The 16,541-nt window shown below is 54.8% G+C and overlaps 1 protein-coding gene across 11 annotated transcripts in view; it reads right to left on the reverse strand.

Annotated features, from left to right (window-relative positions):
• The window catches only part of MAST3 (microtubule associated serine/threonine kinase 3), a 37,037-nt gene that overhangs the window by 10,843 nt on the left and 9,653 nt on the right, over positions 1 to 16,541 (reverse strand). For 2 of the 11 annotated variants that reach the window (XM_072947384.1, XM_015235025.3), the window contains exons 3-15: positions 10,195 to 10,283; positions 10,043 to 10,115; positions 9,845 to 9,865; positions 9,251 to 9,329; positions 8,637 to 8,797; positions 8,381 to 8,456; positions 7,860 to 8,069; positions 7,666 to 7,767; positions 7,253 to 7,385; positions 5,628 to 5,692; positions 5,131 to 5,216; positions 4,144 to 4,352; positions 3,363 to 3,501 (exon numbers count right to left, since the gene is read on the reverse strand). In XM_072947384.1, the coding sequence (XP_072803485.1) occupies positions 3,363 to 3,501; positions 4,144 to 4,352; positions 5,131 to 5,216; positions 5,628 to 5,692; positions 7,253 to 7,385; positions 7,666 to 7,767; positions 7,860 to 8,069; positions 8,381 to 8,456; positions 8,637 to 8,797; positions 9,251 to 9,329; positions 9,845 to 9,865; positions 10,043 to 10,115; positions 10,195 to 10,283 (1,443 nt within the window). Of the gene's footprint in view, positions 1 to 3,362; positions 3,502 to 4,143; positions 4,353 to 5,130; positions 5,217 to 5,627; positions 5,693 to 7,252; positions 7,386 to 7,665; positions 7,768 to 7,859; positions 8,070 to 8,380; positions 8,457 to 8,636; positions 8,798 to 9,250; positions 9,330 to 9,844; positions 9,866 to 10,042; positions 10,116 to 10,194; positions 10,284 to 12,675; positions 13,011 to 16,541 lie in introns of those variants that run through there. The other 9 variants (XM_072947380.1, XM_072947383.1, XM_072947379.1 and 6 more) reach the window with 7 other exon arrangements.

Below are 16,541 nucleotides of genomic sequence, written 5' to 3' on the forward strand. Positions count from 1 at the left end.
GTTCCACTTGAGGTGGCCTGACCCCTCCTTGGATTGAAAAGCACTTCCTGTGCACGATCACATTGCTGAAAGAACCAACGGGTCTTGGGCAGTTATTACAAATTTGGCAAACATCTTAGTGTGACTACTGGGTACGTCTGGTGTGGCTGTTGAGCACCAACTGTGTATGCCACTGTGCAAAAAGAAATTTCCTGGGGGGAGGGCATAGCTTAGCAGTAGAGTTCATGCTCAGCAAGCATGAGGTCCTGGGTTCAACCCCCAGGACCTCCATTAAAACAAACAAACAAACAAACAAATCTAATCAGTCTCCCAAAATTTTTTTAAAATAAAATAAAATAAAATAAATTTCCTGAGAATCACAGCATCTAATGCCCACTGGGCATTAAAACATCTCCTGAACACCTCCTGAGGGGATCTATAGCATACTTTTGTACACGTGTCCATCATTTTATTTTATTTTATTTTTTAATTTTTTTTGGTGGGGGCAGGTAATTAGGTTTATTTGTTTATTTATTCTTAGAGGAGGTACTGGGGATTGAACCCAGGACCTCATGCATGCTAAGCATGCGCTCTACTGCTTGAGCTATACCCTGCCTTCTGTGTCCATTATTTTAACAAACTAAATACTTTGCAAACAACTATTCATCTCCCCCATTGAAAAATGAACATATCTTCAGCACCTGCTGTGTACAGAAATGTCTGCACACCTCACGAGTTTTAAAAACCTGCACACCTACCACATATGCTGTTGTTCAAGTTTTCCTGCAAACTTAAGTATGTAAAAGTTTTCAGTGATAAAATGATATGCCCCATCTTTATAAAGTCACATTTTCAGGCACCTCCTGGGTACATCTGCCATTTAAAAAGTAAATTTCTGGAGAATTCACTGTGTGTATCCAGGCTGTCTGATGAACCATTTTGGGGGGGCACCTACCATGTATCTCAAATAGGGATGTTTCTTGAGCAACTATTGCGTACACCAGTGGAAAAAGCATTTTGGTATAGCTACCAGGTGAGCCAACCGACACCTTCAAACCAAGGCTGTGCAGCAGGCCTGGAGCCACCATCTGCCAAGACAACCAGTGTTTCTTGAACTCTAAGGGGCAAATCCCTGTCAAAAAAAATGTTGATTTCTTGAATGCTGACTATATTTGGTATTTAAAACTGTTTCCTTCTCACAAAGAAAATGACATGATGCCTGGGATTTGCTTCAAATCATCCAGTGTGGAGGACGGAGAGGGTGAGGAGGAAATAGGACTGGCCTGTGGGATCTGAATAAGGATGTGGGGAATGGAGGTGGGGCATGGTACACTTCTTCTGTTATGGTCTGAATTATGTACCCCCAAATTCATAGGTCCTAACCCCCAGGAATTACAAACATGACCTTATTTGGAGATAGGGTCATTGAAGGTGTGAATAGTTAAGATATGGTCATACTGGAGGACAGTGGTCCCTAATCCAATGTGACCAGTGTCCTTGTGAAAAAGGGGAAATTTGGACACAGACATGCACACGGGGGAATGAGATGTAAAGATGACAGCTACCTGAAACTAATGCTGTAAATCAACTACACTTTAGTTAAAAAACTGCAAGAAAAGAAAAAGATGAGAGTTATCCTGGCCACAGCCAAAGAACTACCAGAAGCCAGGAGAGAGGCCTGGACAGATCCTTCCCTGTCACCTCCAGAGCTGTGAGAATAAATTTCTGCTGTTTCAGCCTCCCGGTCCATGGGGCTTTATTAGGGCAGCCTTAGCAAACTAATATGCCTCGTCCTGACTTGGGTTGTATCTGAAATTTTCCGACGTGAAAAGGAAAAAATCTTTTTTCCAAGCACCTACTGTGTGCATTTGTCCCTCCCTGAAGCCCCTGGTGCCAGGCACCTTCCCACCCCGTTTTGCTGATGAGCGTGGGAGGGGCAGGTCCTGCCTTGGGATCAGACCTGAGACACTTGGGAAGACCCTACTCTAGGATGATCGATCCCACAGCGGCCTGATGGGCACAGAGCAGCCTTACAGTGTCGAGCACAGAGGCCCAGATATACAGTAGGTGCCAACTATGCATTTGCTTTGTTTACTCAGCCACTCGCAAACTACAATACTCCCTGAAAACATGCAGGGCTCTTAAGCCTTATGTTCACATCCCCACATAGCAAGTACTTCCTTTGGAAGTACTTCCCCTGTCCCTGGCACACAGTAGGTGCTCAATGCATGCTGACCTCAAAATAAAAAATTCTAAAAAGGCAGTTAAAGTGTTCAGGGCCTGACCCACAGTCATTGCCTAACAACTGCTGTTGTGATCACCTTTATACAGCTGGTGCCCAATAAATACATGCCAGCTAAAAAATGTGCTTTATAAACCCAAAAGGGTCATTGGAGTGTGAGGAGTTAATTATACCACTGTTTGGGTTCCTTAAAATGGCTAGTACAGACTCACGTATATAACAAGTGCCAAATACGTTCACTTTGTTTTCTCAGCCACTCGCAAACTCAAGATGAAACCTGAAGCCTGAAAACATGCAGGCTTCTTAAGGCTACTTCTACATCCCCGCACAGCAGTTACCTGAGAAACTCAAAACTTCTTGCCTGCTACCCAGAGGGTACTTGATATAAGAGCAGCCCTTTCCTCTGTAGACACTAGGTGCTCAATTAATGCAGGGAAGAATGCTTTGAAAATTACAAAGCATGAGGGATTATTCACACTCACACTTGTGTTTCCCAGTCACCCACAGAGGACCTGGCACTCAGTACGTGCTTACCAGATGCTAGAACAAAATAAATACCCCCAAGATGCTCAATAAACATGTTTTTGGGGGTGGGGGTATAGCTCAGTGGCAGAGCGCAAGCTTGGCATGCATGAGGTCCTGGGTTCAATCCCCAGTGCCTCTGTTAAGGGAAAAAAAAGAAAAAAATCAAATAAAACACGTTCTCTTCCTTTCCTCCCTGCACTCATACACAGCAGGTGCTCAAGACATGCACAGTTCCTTTCTTCACACATAAGATCTTACCAAGTGCATGTCACTGCTCTTTGTATACAGCTGGTGCCTCATAAGTGCACGTTCACTCCCCTGGTGCGGCAGTAGCTCTGTGAGTGCATGGTCCCTTCCCTGCTTAGTTTGTGTACCCTCTCTTTGCCTGGCAGAATCTCCCTAAGTGCACTGTCCTTCCCCTGCACACAGCAGGTGCCTATTAATAGTACTTGCTCTCCTCTGTACACACCAGGAGGATACCTGCTCAATGTTGCCAGGATCCCTGGCTTCCTACCACAGGGGTTCCAGGATGCCAGCAGGATCCAGATGGCAGGGCTCATGAGTAGCCCCAGGCCCGCTCAGAGGCCCCACCCCTTGAAGCCCCAGGACCGCTCACTTGTCAGGCTTGAGGTCCCGGTGCACAATGCCATAGTTGTGCAGGTACTCGAGCGCCAGCACTGTCTCAGCGAAGTACATGCGGGCCATATCCACAGGCAGCGGGCCCATGTTCTTGAGGAGTGTGGCACAGTCGCCGCCTGCAGAGGGGCAAACATGCTGGCAGAGGCCCTCGGCTCTACAGCCGTGCCCAGAATTGTGCCTACATGACTTCCCCATCTCTTGCAAAGCGTCCCCAATCTGTCCTCAATCGAGATGGGGAACTGGGACGGGGAGGAGGGCAGGCAGACCCTGCCTTCTGACTTTCCCCTGGCTGGGCAACAGCTCTGTAAGTGCACAGTCCCTTACACAGTAGGTGCCTCCTAAGTGCACACTCCCTCTCTTTGCCTGGCAGCACCTTGGTAAATGCACGACCCTGCCCTTACCTGAAGGCCCTGTTCTTTCCTGAACTGAACTGGAATCCTGATCCCACAATTCCTTACCCTGGCCTCCCACCCATGCCGCCCTCCCTTCTCTGCTCTTACTCTAGCCTCCAGGCCTCTGCCTGCCAGTCTCCCCTGCCTAGGCTGTCCATCCCACCCCTATTCCCTAGGGTCCTGCCCTCACACTCCTCTTTGGCACCCCCCGGACCCAACTCCCCGCCACAGACAGAGGGTCTCCAAGGCAGGCTGGGACCCCATGGAGGACAGAGTAAGACCTTAGCTTGGTCACAGGAGGGACAGTCTCCCGGATAAGGGGTGAGCTCCCCATTGCTGGAGGCATACAAGCCCCAGTAACCGCACCTTCCACATACTCCATGACCATGCACAGGTGGCGCCGGGTCTCGAACGAGCAGAACATGCTGACCACAAAAGGATTCTCGGCAAAGGTGAGGATGTCACGCTCCACGAAGACCTGCTGGATCTGGTTGCGCAGGATCAGGTTCTGCTTGTTGATCTTCTTAATGGCAAAGCGCTGCCTTGTGTCCCGGTGCCGCACCAGGTAGACAGCACTGTAGCGGGGTGGGGAGGACCAGGCTCCCTGAGGCCGGAGATCTAGGCCCTGGTAGGCACTGGACTGACCTGGGCCCAGAATCCCACCTGCTGTGCCTTCCACACAGAACACCCATTCTCCTTACCTGGCCTTTCTCCCAAAGCACCCACCTCATGGGTTTAAGCCACCTTCCGTGGTGTCATATAAAGAGCCACAGATGGCCCGTAGGTTGTTAATTTCTTTACAGCCGACTGAGACCGTAAGCTCAAAAGCCCACTGGCACAAACTCAAATTGCTTTAAATATAGCTCAAATAAGCAGATTTTTAGCCATTTAGAGCCTGCTGGCTTTGCGCTCCCTGACTATAAAGACCCCAAGCTGCTCCTGCCCTGTAGCACTCTCTGACCCAGAGACTCCCCACCGTGCTGCTAAGCTATGCCACCTGGACACACGTAAGCCACCTCTGAGCCCCCTTGGGATGGTCTTAAGCTGTGAGGGACTCCCCCTGCCACAAACCTGTCCAAGTGGCACTTAAATCCTGCTCGCTGCATGTTACTGTCATTACTTGGCCATCTTTTTCCTTGATCAGCCCCCAAATTCCTAGAATCCTCTAGACCTGGGGCAAGGAAGGACCGAGATCAAGGCCAAGCCCTTCCAAGGCCACACCTTGGCTGTGTTGCCTCTCCACTTCCCTCTGTGGGCCTCAGTTTCCCTGTCTGCACACTCAGGGGCCTAGTGGGCTTCAGCCATCCCCATGCGCATCTGAGAAATGGGTCTATAGGGCACCCAAGGACTCACCCATAGGCCCCATTGCTAATGAGCTTGATAGTCTCGAAGTCGCTCTCACATGGCTTCCTCCGTGAAGGGCCGACCAGGGCACGACTCTGCGGGGCAAGAGGGAATTAGGATCTTGCCCCACCACAGAGAAGGCTCGGTTCCTCCCGCCCCAAGTCCCAACCACTGGTCCTGGCACCTGATGTTACTTCCTCCCCTGTGCAAACTTCACAAACTCAGCTTTGGAGTTTCTGAGCTCTTGCTCAAGACATACATGCCCACCATCTAGAACACTCCTACACATCCTTCAAAACTCCCCTTTCCTTAGCCCCCTCCAACTCTGCCCTGTCCAACCTGCATGGCAGGGCAATCTCACTTGCCCCCACCTTCCCCACAAAGTCACAGGCATTTATTAAGCACCTACTACATGCAAAACTTCAGCAAACAGCAAACCCAGCACCTCCGTGGCCAGCTGGTCAAAAGAGTAAGACAAGAGGGGTCGCCAAAGCTCTGTGACTTACCTCTGGGGACTCTGGTGCTGGAGGCTGTCCTCCACTGTCATCGAGGTGACTCAGAGGCACCATCTCTGTAAGATGAGGGAGGATCCTCGAATGGGGTTTCTGAGTCCTGCCTCTCCATCACCCAGAGGGTTTCTTACGGGACTTATCCTGGGCTGGAGAAGTGGTGCCTCCCCTGACCAGCTCCCAAGATACTGTCACTGAGCCCCTATTGCATGTAGATCTCGGTCAAACCCAGGAAGCTGAACTGAGCAATGACTGAGGAAACTTCTAGAAGAGCCAGTGGGAAGCCCAGGCTCCACCTGATCAGCTTTTTTTGAACCCTGGCTCTGAGCCTTGGGCCTGTGATGTGGGCCCTCTGGGTAATGACTCTTAACATCCTCCTAAGCTCAGGACAAGGCTGGGAGGATCCACCTTACTTTCCAGCCCCAGGGCTTAGCACAGGGGCAGCCTTGAGTGGTGGGTGAATGTCAGCGGTGATGGTGGCAATGAAGACAGTGATTAATGATCACAGAGCAACAGAGCAAGGCGGGGGGCAGGGCAGGGCAGTGGAGCCTCAGGGTGAGGGAGGCTGGGTTCAAATGTAGACTCTCCCACTCTCCATGGCAACCCGCTCCGTGCAGTGCTGGGTATATGATCTGCCCCCACAGTCCCAGCTGCCACCTGCCTGCCTAGCCACTTCCTGCTTCCTCTGACCTCCCTGGGCCCATCCACAGTGCCACCTGCGTCATCTTCATCAGACAGACAGGAGGACGGCTGTGGCCATACAGCCAGTCTATGGGCGATCTGGCCTCAGGCACATCTGGGTCTGAACCTCAGCTCAACCTCACCTGCCTGGAGCCTTGGTCTTTCCAGCTTTAAAGGGGACAAAGGCAGAACAGACCCTGGCTTGATGCAGCAACAATGCTCAGCGGACACCAGCCACTGTAGCTTGCCCCTCTTGACCCTGCCACCTTCCCCCAGCTCCCCTCCTTCCTCTCTGCTCTTGCAACATGCCAGGCACAGTCCTACCCGAGGACCTTTGCCTTCACCATTCCCCCTGTCTGATTCACCTTCTCTCTTCCCCAGATCTTCACCTGGTCACTGCTCTGTCCTCCAGGCCCCAACGTGAACATCATCTCTTCCCAAAGCTTCCCTGCCTACTCCCAGACCAGGCCAGGTCCAAGTTCAATGCTCCCCTGGCACCACGTCTCAGATGCTCCCTTGTCCTGGCTGTTTGGGGGACTCCTTGACTGCCCTGGTCATGCTCACAGGTTGCCCTGTCTGACTCTGTCCCACTTCCTGGGCCACAGTCAGGTGAAACTGGCAAAGTGCTTGGTGAATTCACAGGACAATGTGAATCCATTACTAACGGTAGCCCCCTGGCCTCCTGGCCCATCTTGACTTAGCATTTGAGGACACTGAGGCTCCAAGATCCTGGCAGGTTAAGGGGTCCAACTTGTGGCTGCCTTATCCCGAAATCCTGGGTACTGTCCCCACAATGTACCCTGCAGGTGGCCGAGGACAGGGCTGCAGACAGGACGGATGGTGTGGTGGCTCTGGAGTCAGATGGGTGTGGGTCGGACTCCCAGCTCCACCCTAGACTTGCCGTAGTTTCCTCTTTCTGTCCCAGTCCCACCCCAGCTCACCCTGGAGAGGGTCCTTCGTCAGGCCCAGCTGCTCAATGATGTACTGTGGCAGGTCCGTCTTGATGCCCTGGCCCTCACGGGCCTGGCCCTCAGCAGCCTCCAGCAGGTGGTAAAACTCCTCAGGGTCAAACTCCTGGGGGTGCAGAGGGACTGGTCAGCCGAGGCCAGGTCCTACCCACAGGCCTCTGCACAGGCCACGCCCTCTGTCTAGAGCACCCTCACTGGCAGCTCCAACTTGTCCCCAAGATCTTAGCTCCTGGCGCCTTCTCTGAGAAGCCCCCTCTGCCTGCAGGCATCCTGTATTCTTCTTAAAACCCTACATGATGGGGTCTCTTGTATCTCGGCAGGACCGCTGGGAGCCTGGTCTCAGCCCTGCCAGGACCCTACACCCGGCTGTGTGCCAAGAGACTCACCAGGCACTCGAGGAGCCTCGCTGGCCGCGAGATGATGATCAGCAGCTTCCTGACGAGCTGGACAATGAAGCCAACTTCCTCACTGTCTGAGCGCTCGTGGGCCTGGGGGCAGATGGGTGGTTGCGTCACCCACAGGACCTTGGTCCCACCCTGCCCTGCCTGAGGACCCCTAACCCAGCACCCCCACCACACACATCCTGCAGCAGCCTCTCCAGCTTCTCCTGCATCTCCAGGAAGTAGCGGGAGGTGACAAGCGCCTCTCCAGACTTGGCTAGGCAGTCACGGGCCAGCTCGATGATTTGGTGGTGTATGAAGCCCAGGACGCCGTCGGCCAGTGCCAGCCGGGAGCCGGGCGAGAAGGTGGCCAAGAACTCCTGTAGACGGCCCTCCATCTGTGCTGTGGCCTGGGAAGTGGGGAGAGGGGGTGACCTGGTCACTGGGCAGGGCTAGGGAGTGACATACACAGACTGGGGCAAGAGAGACTGTCGGGGAGAGGGAGGAAATGTGATGATGGGGTCCGAGGATTGGAGGGAATGAAATATGTACACAAAGGGGTTGGAGGGGGAGGGTTGAGACAGAGAGAGAGATGAGACAAAAGGAGAAACCAGAAATGGACAGATTGGGGGGCACACAGCCAGGAAGACAGAGCGTGCCATGGAGGGAACAGCAATGCGGAGGGAATTTGGAGCTGGTCCAGCCACCAGGCGCTGCCCACCTTGGGGAATCTCTCCCGGTACACATGATTCATCATGACGATCTCATTGTCGAAGGTCCCTGTTGTGCGTCCAGGGCTGAAGAGGGGGAACAAGTGGCTCATGACAGGGGACCCAAAACACAGCTCAGGACAGGGCAGCTGAGCCAGGACTAAGGGCCACGGGCCAGGGGCCAGGCTCGGGCAGGGTCAGGACCAGGGGTGGAGGAGGAGCCAGCCCAGGGAGGGGCTGGGGCTGGGGTCAGAGGTCGAGGCCCACCTGAGGCTGCGGGAGCGGGGGCGAAGGCGCGGTGAGCGGTGGCCACCCTCCTCATCAGCCACGCTGTCTGAGCTGCGGAAATGCTTGGACAGGAAGCAGAGTTCGTCCGGTGTCGGTTGGAAAGGAAGCTGGTGGAGGCGCTCCCGGGAGGATGAGCTCGACTGGCAGAAGGGGGTATCAGGGCCATGGGTTCATGCTCAGCACCACAGCCAGGACCCTGGCACTATCCCTCAAGGCCCAGCCTGTCTGCTGGTCATCACATGGTAACTCTCCTGCCTGGTACCTATGCATCCCTCAAAACTCCAGCTTTGATGCCCCCTCCTCCAGGAAGCCCTCGCTACCTGATTTCTTGGCAGCCCTACGACCTCCTCTGGCCAGGCCCTCCCTGACCATACAAAGATGAGGATATCTGTGTACCCCAGACTGGGAGCTCCTTGGGCCAAGGCTGGGTCCTTTCAGGGGCCCCTACACTGCCCAGAATGGGGCACAGGGGGGCAGCCAGGATGTTTGCTGACTGAACAACTATTCAACACCTTAAAAAATCCTGAGACATGTTTCCCCCACCCCCAACCTGGCACTCCCCTGTCTGCCCGCCAAGGTAGGACTATGGGTACCGAGACAGTGGAGCTGGGCGTGTTGGTTCCATAGCCAGAAGACGGGAGGGATGCAAGGGACCATCTTCTGCCATCAGCCCTGGAGAGAAGAATAAGTTAGAAGGAAGGCACAGCCCCTGGGGTCTGTGGGGACCAAGGGCAGACACTACGGCTGGCAGATTGTGGCCAGTTGGAGGAAGGACCTTCTGAAAAGGCTGAGAACAGGGATACAGGGTAAGCAACTAAGCGTTTTCTTCTTGTTCTTCAGATGCCTCCTCCAGGAAGTCCTCCCTAATGCCAACTGCCAGGATGTTCCCTAACAAAGCTCTTCTCTGAGTCGCAGCAGCTAGGGTACACACTAGCCACCCCTGCCAGACTGAGGATTCCCTGAGGGCGAAAGTCCATCCTCCAATTCCTTAGCCCCCAGCATAGGGCATGCCACCCAGCAGGCACCAAATAAACATTGTTGAGTGAATAAGTGACATTTAAAGGCCTGGCACACAACAGGTCCTCCATCAGCTCTGGTTAAGTGAATCAATAACTTTTAGTGAATGAATGATTCTTGGACTGGGCCATGCCACCCCCTCCTCCTCCCTGAGGGCTCACAGAAATTACCTGTCTGCACGCGGGATGTGGCTGCAGGAGGCCGTGCGTGTGCCAGGGGTGGGAGTCAGAGGGAGAGACCGACACAGGGCAGAGGCCAGGGGAGGGGAAAAGGCTAATGAGGAGGCAGGTCCAGCCACCAAGCGCATGTCTTCACCTGTCCCCTTGCCCATCATGCCAACACCATCCCCAAAGGCAGGGACCACTCACCTCCGGGCGAAAGGGAAGTTGACAGCAGATACAGCTGAGAAGTTCCGAGGACTATCCAGGGGGCTGCTGCCTGCTGAGAAGGAGGTGGGGGAAACTGAGTCAGTGGGGGTGGAGACAGGACACCTCGACTGCCCGCTTGCCCCCATGCTCACCCGTTGGGACTGACAGTGGCGACAGTGGCCGGGAAAGGGTCGGTGAGGGTGTTCCTACCACCAGGCTCTTGCGGTTCCCACTGCGGCAGCTGTTGGGGAAGGTGGGGACTAGGTCAGGCCCAGGCCTCCTGGCTCAGAGGACCATGTGCCCAACTGGGAGCACATGTGCACCAGCATTGGGGCAGGACAGGAAGCTGGGCATGACGACTCCCTCCCTGCTCCCCAGGGAGACCCCATCCAAAGCCCTGAGCTCAGCCCAGGAACCTCTGGCCCAATTTTTCAGGCTTCTGTATTCGCAATCCCAACCTCACCACCTTGTTCACATCGTGGCCACTGCACTGGCAAATAAGGTGGAGGGTAGAGAGAACCCCGGAGCCCTTGAGGCAGACTCCCCCTCCACTCCATTCTTTGCACCTTTTCCCAGGGCCACTGCTCCAATCTCTTGGCAAAATCCCTCCTTGAGATCCCCTTAAAATGTCAATCTGACCCTTAGAAACCCCGAAGTCAGCATCTTCCACAGCTGGGTCCTGTTCTTGTTCTGCCAAACTTCTGCCCACACATTTCCCCTCCTCCAACCCAGCTCCCTCCTGGCTGCCAGACCCTTGGCCCAGGCTCTTCCCCAGCCAGTTCTCCCCACCCCCCACCTTGCCCAGGCTCTCCCACCTGTGCCCCGGCCCCAGTCCCTGCACTGGCAGAGGGAAGTTGGGAGCGACACAGTCCCCCGCCCCCCGCATCCTCCAGCAGTCGCCCGGCAACAGCTCTGCTTGTTAGACAAGTGCATCAGCCCACACACCCCGAGCCACCAACGCAGCCCAGCCTTGGCGGGAGAGAACTGCGCAGAGGCGGAAAGATGAACCCTCGAGGCCTCACAGGGCCAGGACTGGTGTCCCAGGCAGAAGGCACAACGCAGGCCAAGGGGAGAACGGTTCAGTAACCAACTCAGGAGACAAGACGTGCAGGAGGAGGGGGTTCAGCCTTTCCACGGCTCCATGTGCAGCTGCCCTCTCTGAGCCTCGGTTTTCCCATCTGTACACTACAAGACACTCGGAAGATTTGACAAAATCCATACGCAGTGCTCAGGCTTGGGCCTGGGCAAATTATGGCGGGTATATATGCTGTCATCTTTCTCCCGACCATGCTCACAGGGCCTTGTGCCCTATGGAAGAGCAGGCAATGCCTCTCTGGCAAATTAAATCATCTACATTTGCCAATACCAATGAGCCCGGAAGAGGAGGAGACCAGCTGCACCCATTTCCTAGCCTGGGAAACTGAGGCCACAGATGTCAACAGCCACAGAGATGGCCCTCTAGTCTGAGGTGCAGAAGCAAAAGCGAAACCCACAGATTCCTGCAAAACTTCCTGTCAACACCCCCAACACACACAGACAACACACGCCCAACAGCCCATATCCTCTTCCAGACCCTCACCTGGTTCATCACCCCCATGCTGCACCCTGCTGCATCACTTTCCACTTCCAAAGGCATTTAGGAAAAACACTTGGCCATCTCTCTCTTGTTCTCAGGCAGGGCCTTCTTGAAAACAGCCAAGTTTGAGGTCTCAAAGGGGAACAGGGCATCAACTGTTCACTTCCTGAACATCTACTGAGCAACAACTATTTGCTCAGCTCTCCCTCGAGAAGGCCCAGGACTCTGAGAAGCTGTTTAGTTTTTCAATACAACTGCGTAGTACAACAGAGTGATAATTATGTCAGAAAAGAGGGGCCTGAGGCCAGTTTGCTGCACCTGACCCCCGAGGTGTCCATGAGCCTTCTGTGGCTCCCCAGGATCTGGGAGAAGAGTCTAGGCATTCAAGGTCCTTCGGCAGCTGGTCCCACCACCCAGTCTTTGCCTGTGCTCCTCTCTGGTGTTCCACTCCCCACAACCAAGCACCGATGAGACAACCAAGCACAGAGAAGTTAAGGAACTGTCTGAGATCACACAGCCTGGCAGTGGCTGAGTTGGAATTTGAACTCAGGTCTAGTAGAGCCCACAGTCCTCTTTTAGTGTCTCTGCTTTTCAGAAGGCGAAACTGAGATTCCACTTTGCTCTGGGTGGAACACCATGATTTTTCCCCCTGACACCCGACATACACACCAGCCTCCAGCAGCAAATATTTGTTTCTGAACCAGCGTTTCCGCTGACTGAGCCCCACGGGCTGAACAGCCTCAGTTTTTCCAAGAAGCTCCTCCCCAGGTCTGTCCAGAGGACAGACCCACGTTCGAATCCTGGTTCAGTCCCAACTCCCTGCTGCCTCTGTCACCATCCGAGCTGCGACCCCGGCGGACAGACACCCAGTCCGGGTGTAACGAAGAGTGGAAGGAAGCTGCCTGGGACCCCAGAGGATACCTGGATACCAAAGCATCCTCCCACTTCCTCCTACCGCCGCGCACAGTGGCTCTCGCCACGCTGCCGAGGCGCACTTCTGGCAACTCGTGTCTTGTTTGATCGGCCGCCGCGCCTTTGCCCGCGCGGAGCCCCCTACCTCTTGGAGCGCTGCAGCAGCGCGCCCTTGGCCAGGCGGCTCCGGTGGCCAGGAGCTGCCACCGCCGTCCAGTAGCTGGGGTCGGACATGCTGCTTCTCTTTGTGCCGCCGCCGCCGCCAGAGGCCCGAGAGGCGCGGGGGCGCAACCAGCGGCGGCGGGGCGCGAACCTTCACGGTGGGATCACCACGGTGGGAGGCTCGCGGTGAGGGTCGGAGGAGATGGTGCGCGCCGTGGTGCTAGGGGTAGGGGGTCGAGGAGGAAGCGCGCGCCTGGGATCGAGGCCGGGAACCCGGCTCAGGGCAGAGCGGGGGCGGGGCCTGGCCTGGCGGGGAGGGGCGAGCGACGCGGAAGCAAGGCCGGCGGACCCGCGTGCTGGCGAGTGGGCGAGGCGTTGCCATAGCCGCGGGCGGAGAGGCGGGACGTTGCCAAGGCCGCGGGCGGAGGGGCGGCGCGTTGCCAGGATTGCGGGCGGCGGGGGCGGGGCGTTGGCGGCACTTTGATGTTGGGTCCTGGAACTTGGCTCTCTTTCCTCAAAATGTAAATCCGATCACGCCCCCTGTGCCCCTTCGGTGCGAACCCCTTCTGAGTGCGGCACTCAAGACCCATCCAGCGGTCTGGCCCCGCTCATGCTACCGTGCGCCCACGCCGGCTCCACTCCTTGGAATGCCTTTCCTGCCTGGCAAAATTCAGTGTCCCCTCCTCCAAGAAGACTTCTCTTGGATCTATCCAGCTCTGTCTTCCCCCGGCTTGGATCCTTGGGGTCCCAGCATCTTCCAACACTGGACTGGCACAGAGGGTGTTTTTAACAAACTGAGTCAGGGCACCTGGTAAGCTCTGTGCGATGGGGAAAGGCCATCAGCCTGGCCACTATCAGGAATCAGATGCTTCATTTAACTTCTGAAGCCCCAGTATTCTCAACTGTAAAATGGGAGGAAAACGGGGCTGTTACAGTCCCTCACTAGCCTCCTTCACCTGAACTCCTGCCCAAGAAGTGGATGATGACTACACAATTAAGTTGTAAGGCTATGACTCCAAGAGTGCCTGGTAAACGTTGGATAAACGTTAGCATTAGACAAACTTTCAGGCTTCTGTTCCCCATCTACCCATGTCCCCTTGTGAAAATGGAATAAAATCAGAGGCACAGAAAGTGCCTGGTACAGAGCTGGGGGTACCGTTCATCTTCACTATGGAAGGAGGAATGTCTCATGCAGTAGACAGTGAATTAGTGCTTCCTCCTTTCATGACAGCCCGGGGAAGTCAGGGACAGTGTCACCCTGAGGGTGGACCCTTCACAGGCCACATGGCACTTTGGGAACTGACTGGTCCAGGATTGACCTGGAGCCCAGACTCCACACCTGAGAAGAGATAACCGAGACATGTAGGGGTGCTGCTGCACAAGTAACGCTAACTTCACCCATCCATCTTGCCACTGATTTTGCTTCTCAAGTTTCTCTCAGACTCCCCACCCTGCTCCTTCCAAGCCCAGTGTCCCACTCAGATGCCCCCCACCTGCCGTGGCCTAGATACCTACTGAGTGTCTCCCCAGGCCTGCTCTCCAGGTCCCCCAGACTGGGGCTCAAACACTCATGTCTGGCCATTCATTCACTCAACAAACATTGATTGAGCATTTACTGTGTGCCTGCTCTCGTATGGAACCCTGGGGAGGCAGGCCACAAATAATCCCTGCTCTCAGGGGTCCCCAGTCTGGCAGGGGAGGCAGAGAGTAAATAGGAAACAAACAAACAGGTTAATTTCAAACACTGAAGCTGATGAAGGAAAAGAACCTCCCCTGCTCACCAGCAAAGGACAACTTTAGCCAGGAGGATACTGCAGCCAGCTGAGGAACTGAGAAGGAAGAGGAGCCATGGAGATAGAGAGTCCCGGGCCAGTGAGCATAGCTCATGCAAAGGCCCTTAGGGAGGAATGAGGGGAAAATGCCAGCAAGATGGACCATGTGGGCCTTATGGGCTGGAGGGAGGAGTGCAGTTTTACTGTAGGAGCAATAGGGAACCATGGAGGATGTGTGAGCAGGGGAAGGGTGTGATCTGGACTATGTTTGTAAAACACCCCCTGACGTCTGCCATGGGAAACAAGAGCTGTTGGGGCAGGAATAGAGGTGACAGGAGGCTAGTGAGGGGCTGTCCCAGGGTCTAAGAGGGGGATACTGAGTCCTGGACCAGCGTGCAGCTGCAGAGTAAAGTAGGTGAATTCTGGGCTTATTCTGAGGCCAAAGGACAGACCCTGTTTCAGGATCAGATGTGGTCCTCAGATGTTCAGCGTGGGAGGAATTTGAAGTCCCATAGGTCTGGGGACCCAAATGGGGATGAAGTCATGGTCTCGTGTCACCATATGCTGACATGCTGTGCCCACAAGCTCCCCCCAAATGTGGGCCAGAGACACTTCTGCACACAGTCAAGGAGCTGCCCCTCATCCCCAGCCTGCACCGCCTACAGGCCCCACATTACGCCCACTGCACTGGCATCCCCAGCAGCTGCTTCTCCCATGTCCATCTGGCCTTAGTTTCCTCCTCTGCAGAACAGGGCTACAGCTGGCAATCCAAGAGGCCTGTGGCCATGGCAAAGACCTCCCATGAGAGACTGGCTGAACCACTGACCTTTGGCGCCAGCCCACTGCCCACCAGATCATGCCCCGCCCCTGCTCACACACCCTCCATGGCTCCTCATTTTCCAGCAAGATCCTACTCCTCGGTGAACCTCTTTCCCAGAGCTGAGATCCTAACTCCGTCTGTGCCTTGGACTTTGCCTCTATCTTCTTGAGCTGTGTAAACTGTGTAAATAGCAAAGCCCCAAGTGGACATACAGACCCTCACCCCCGAACCCAGCTTGGTCTGACCACCCCAGCCCTTCCTACCTGTCATGAGCTGTCCCCGTCCCTCCAAGCCCTGTACCTTGTGTAGCTTTCAGTAGCATGAGTAGAAAAATCCAAATTCTTCCTGTCCTTGGCGTCCAAGGCCCCAGAGGGAACACTCCTCTGACAATGCTGTTCCTGCCTAGAATAGCCTCTTTGTTGCCTCCTTGTCCATCTGGGCCCAACTCATAACCTCTTCAACCTCTTCCCTGCTACCACCACAGGGAGAGCCCAGCTGCTTCCCATTTGTCTTTGCCACAAGCATTAACTGAGCACCTGCTGTATACCAGGCCCTGCCTGAGTATCTAGGATGACCAGGACAGATCCAAGTCAGGCCATCAAAGGGCTCCCAAACCTCTGGTGGAAAAAAACCCCCTATAATCACATAAGAAAACATGGACATCACACTCATGAGGTGGTTGGGATGAGGGAAACGGATACGTATAATGGATGGAACTAGGGCTTGGGGGCCCTTAAGGTGGGGCAGGGGCAGGGAAGGTTGGTCAGGAAAAGCTTCCTATCTGGTGGCTTGGAGACTTGACAAATGAATAAAGGAGTAAATGGAGAAAATGGAGCTCTAGGCAGAAGGGCCAGCAAGTGCAAAGGCCCTATGGCTGGACCAGCTTATATTTTAACAGTCCAAGAAGCCACATGGCTAGAGTTGGGTGAGCACTGGAGAGGTAGATGGGGAGGAGGTGGGGGTGGGAGTCACAGGGGCTGGACTCACAGGTCCTTAGAGGCTGAGGGGACAAATGACAGTTTAATTCTAAGGTGCTTTGAGCAGGGAAGGCAGGGACCCATCTCCTTGCCTGGCCCAAGGCAATGTGGTTCTGCTGCCCCCTGGTGGCATGTAAGGGAGCCAGCCGACTGAGCTAGAGCTTCAAACTCACCTCCCATTTCCTCCTGGTAAAACTGGCTTATCTGCTCTCAATAGGCCCCTCCCCTCATCCCATCCTCACCTGGGGTTGAGGCCAGGGACTCAGAGTCAGATCTGGAC

The sequence above is a fragment of the Vicugna pacos genome, chromosome 22 (assembly GCF_048564905.1).
Source record: "Vicugna pacos chromosome 22, VicPac4, whole genome shotgun sequence".
In the NCBI taxonomy this organism is placed as follows: Eukaryota; Metazoa; Chordata; class Mammalia; order Artiodactyla; family Camelidae; genus Vicugna; species Vicugna pacos.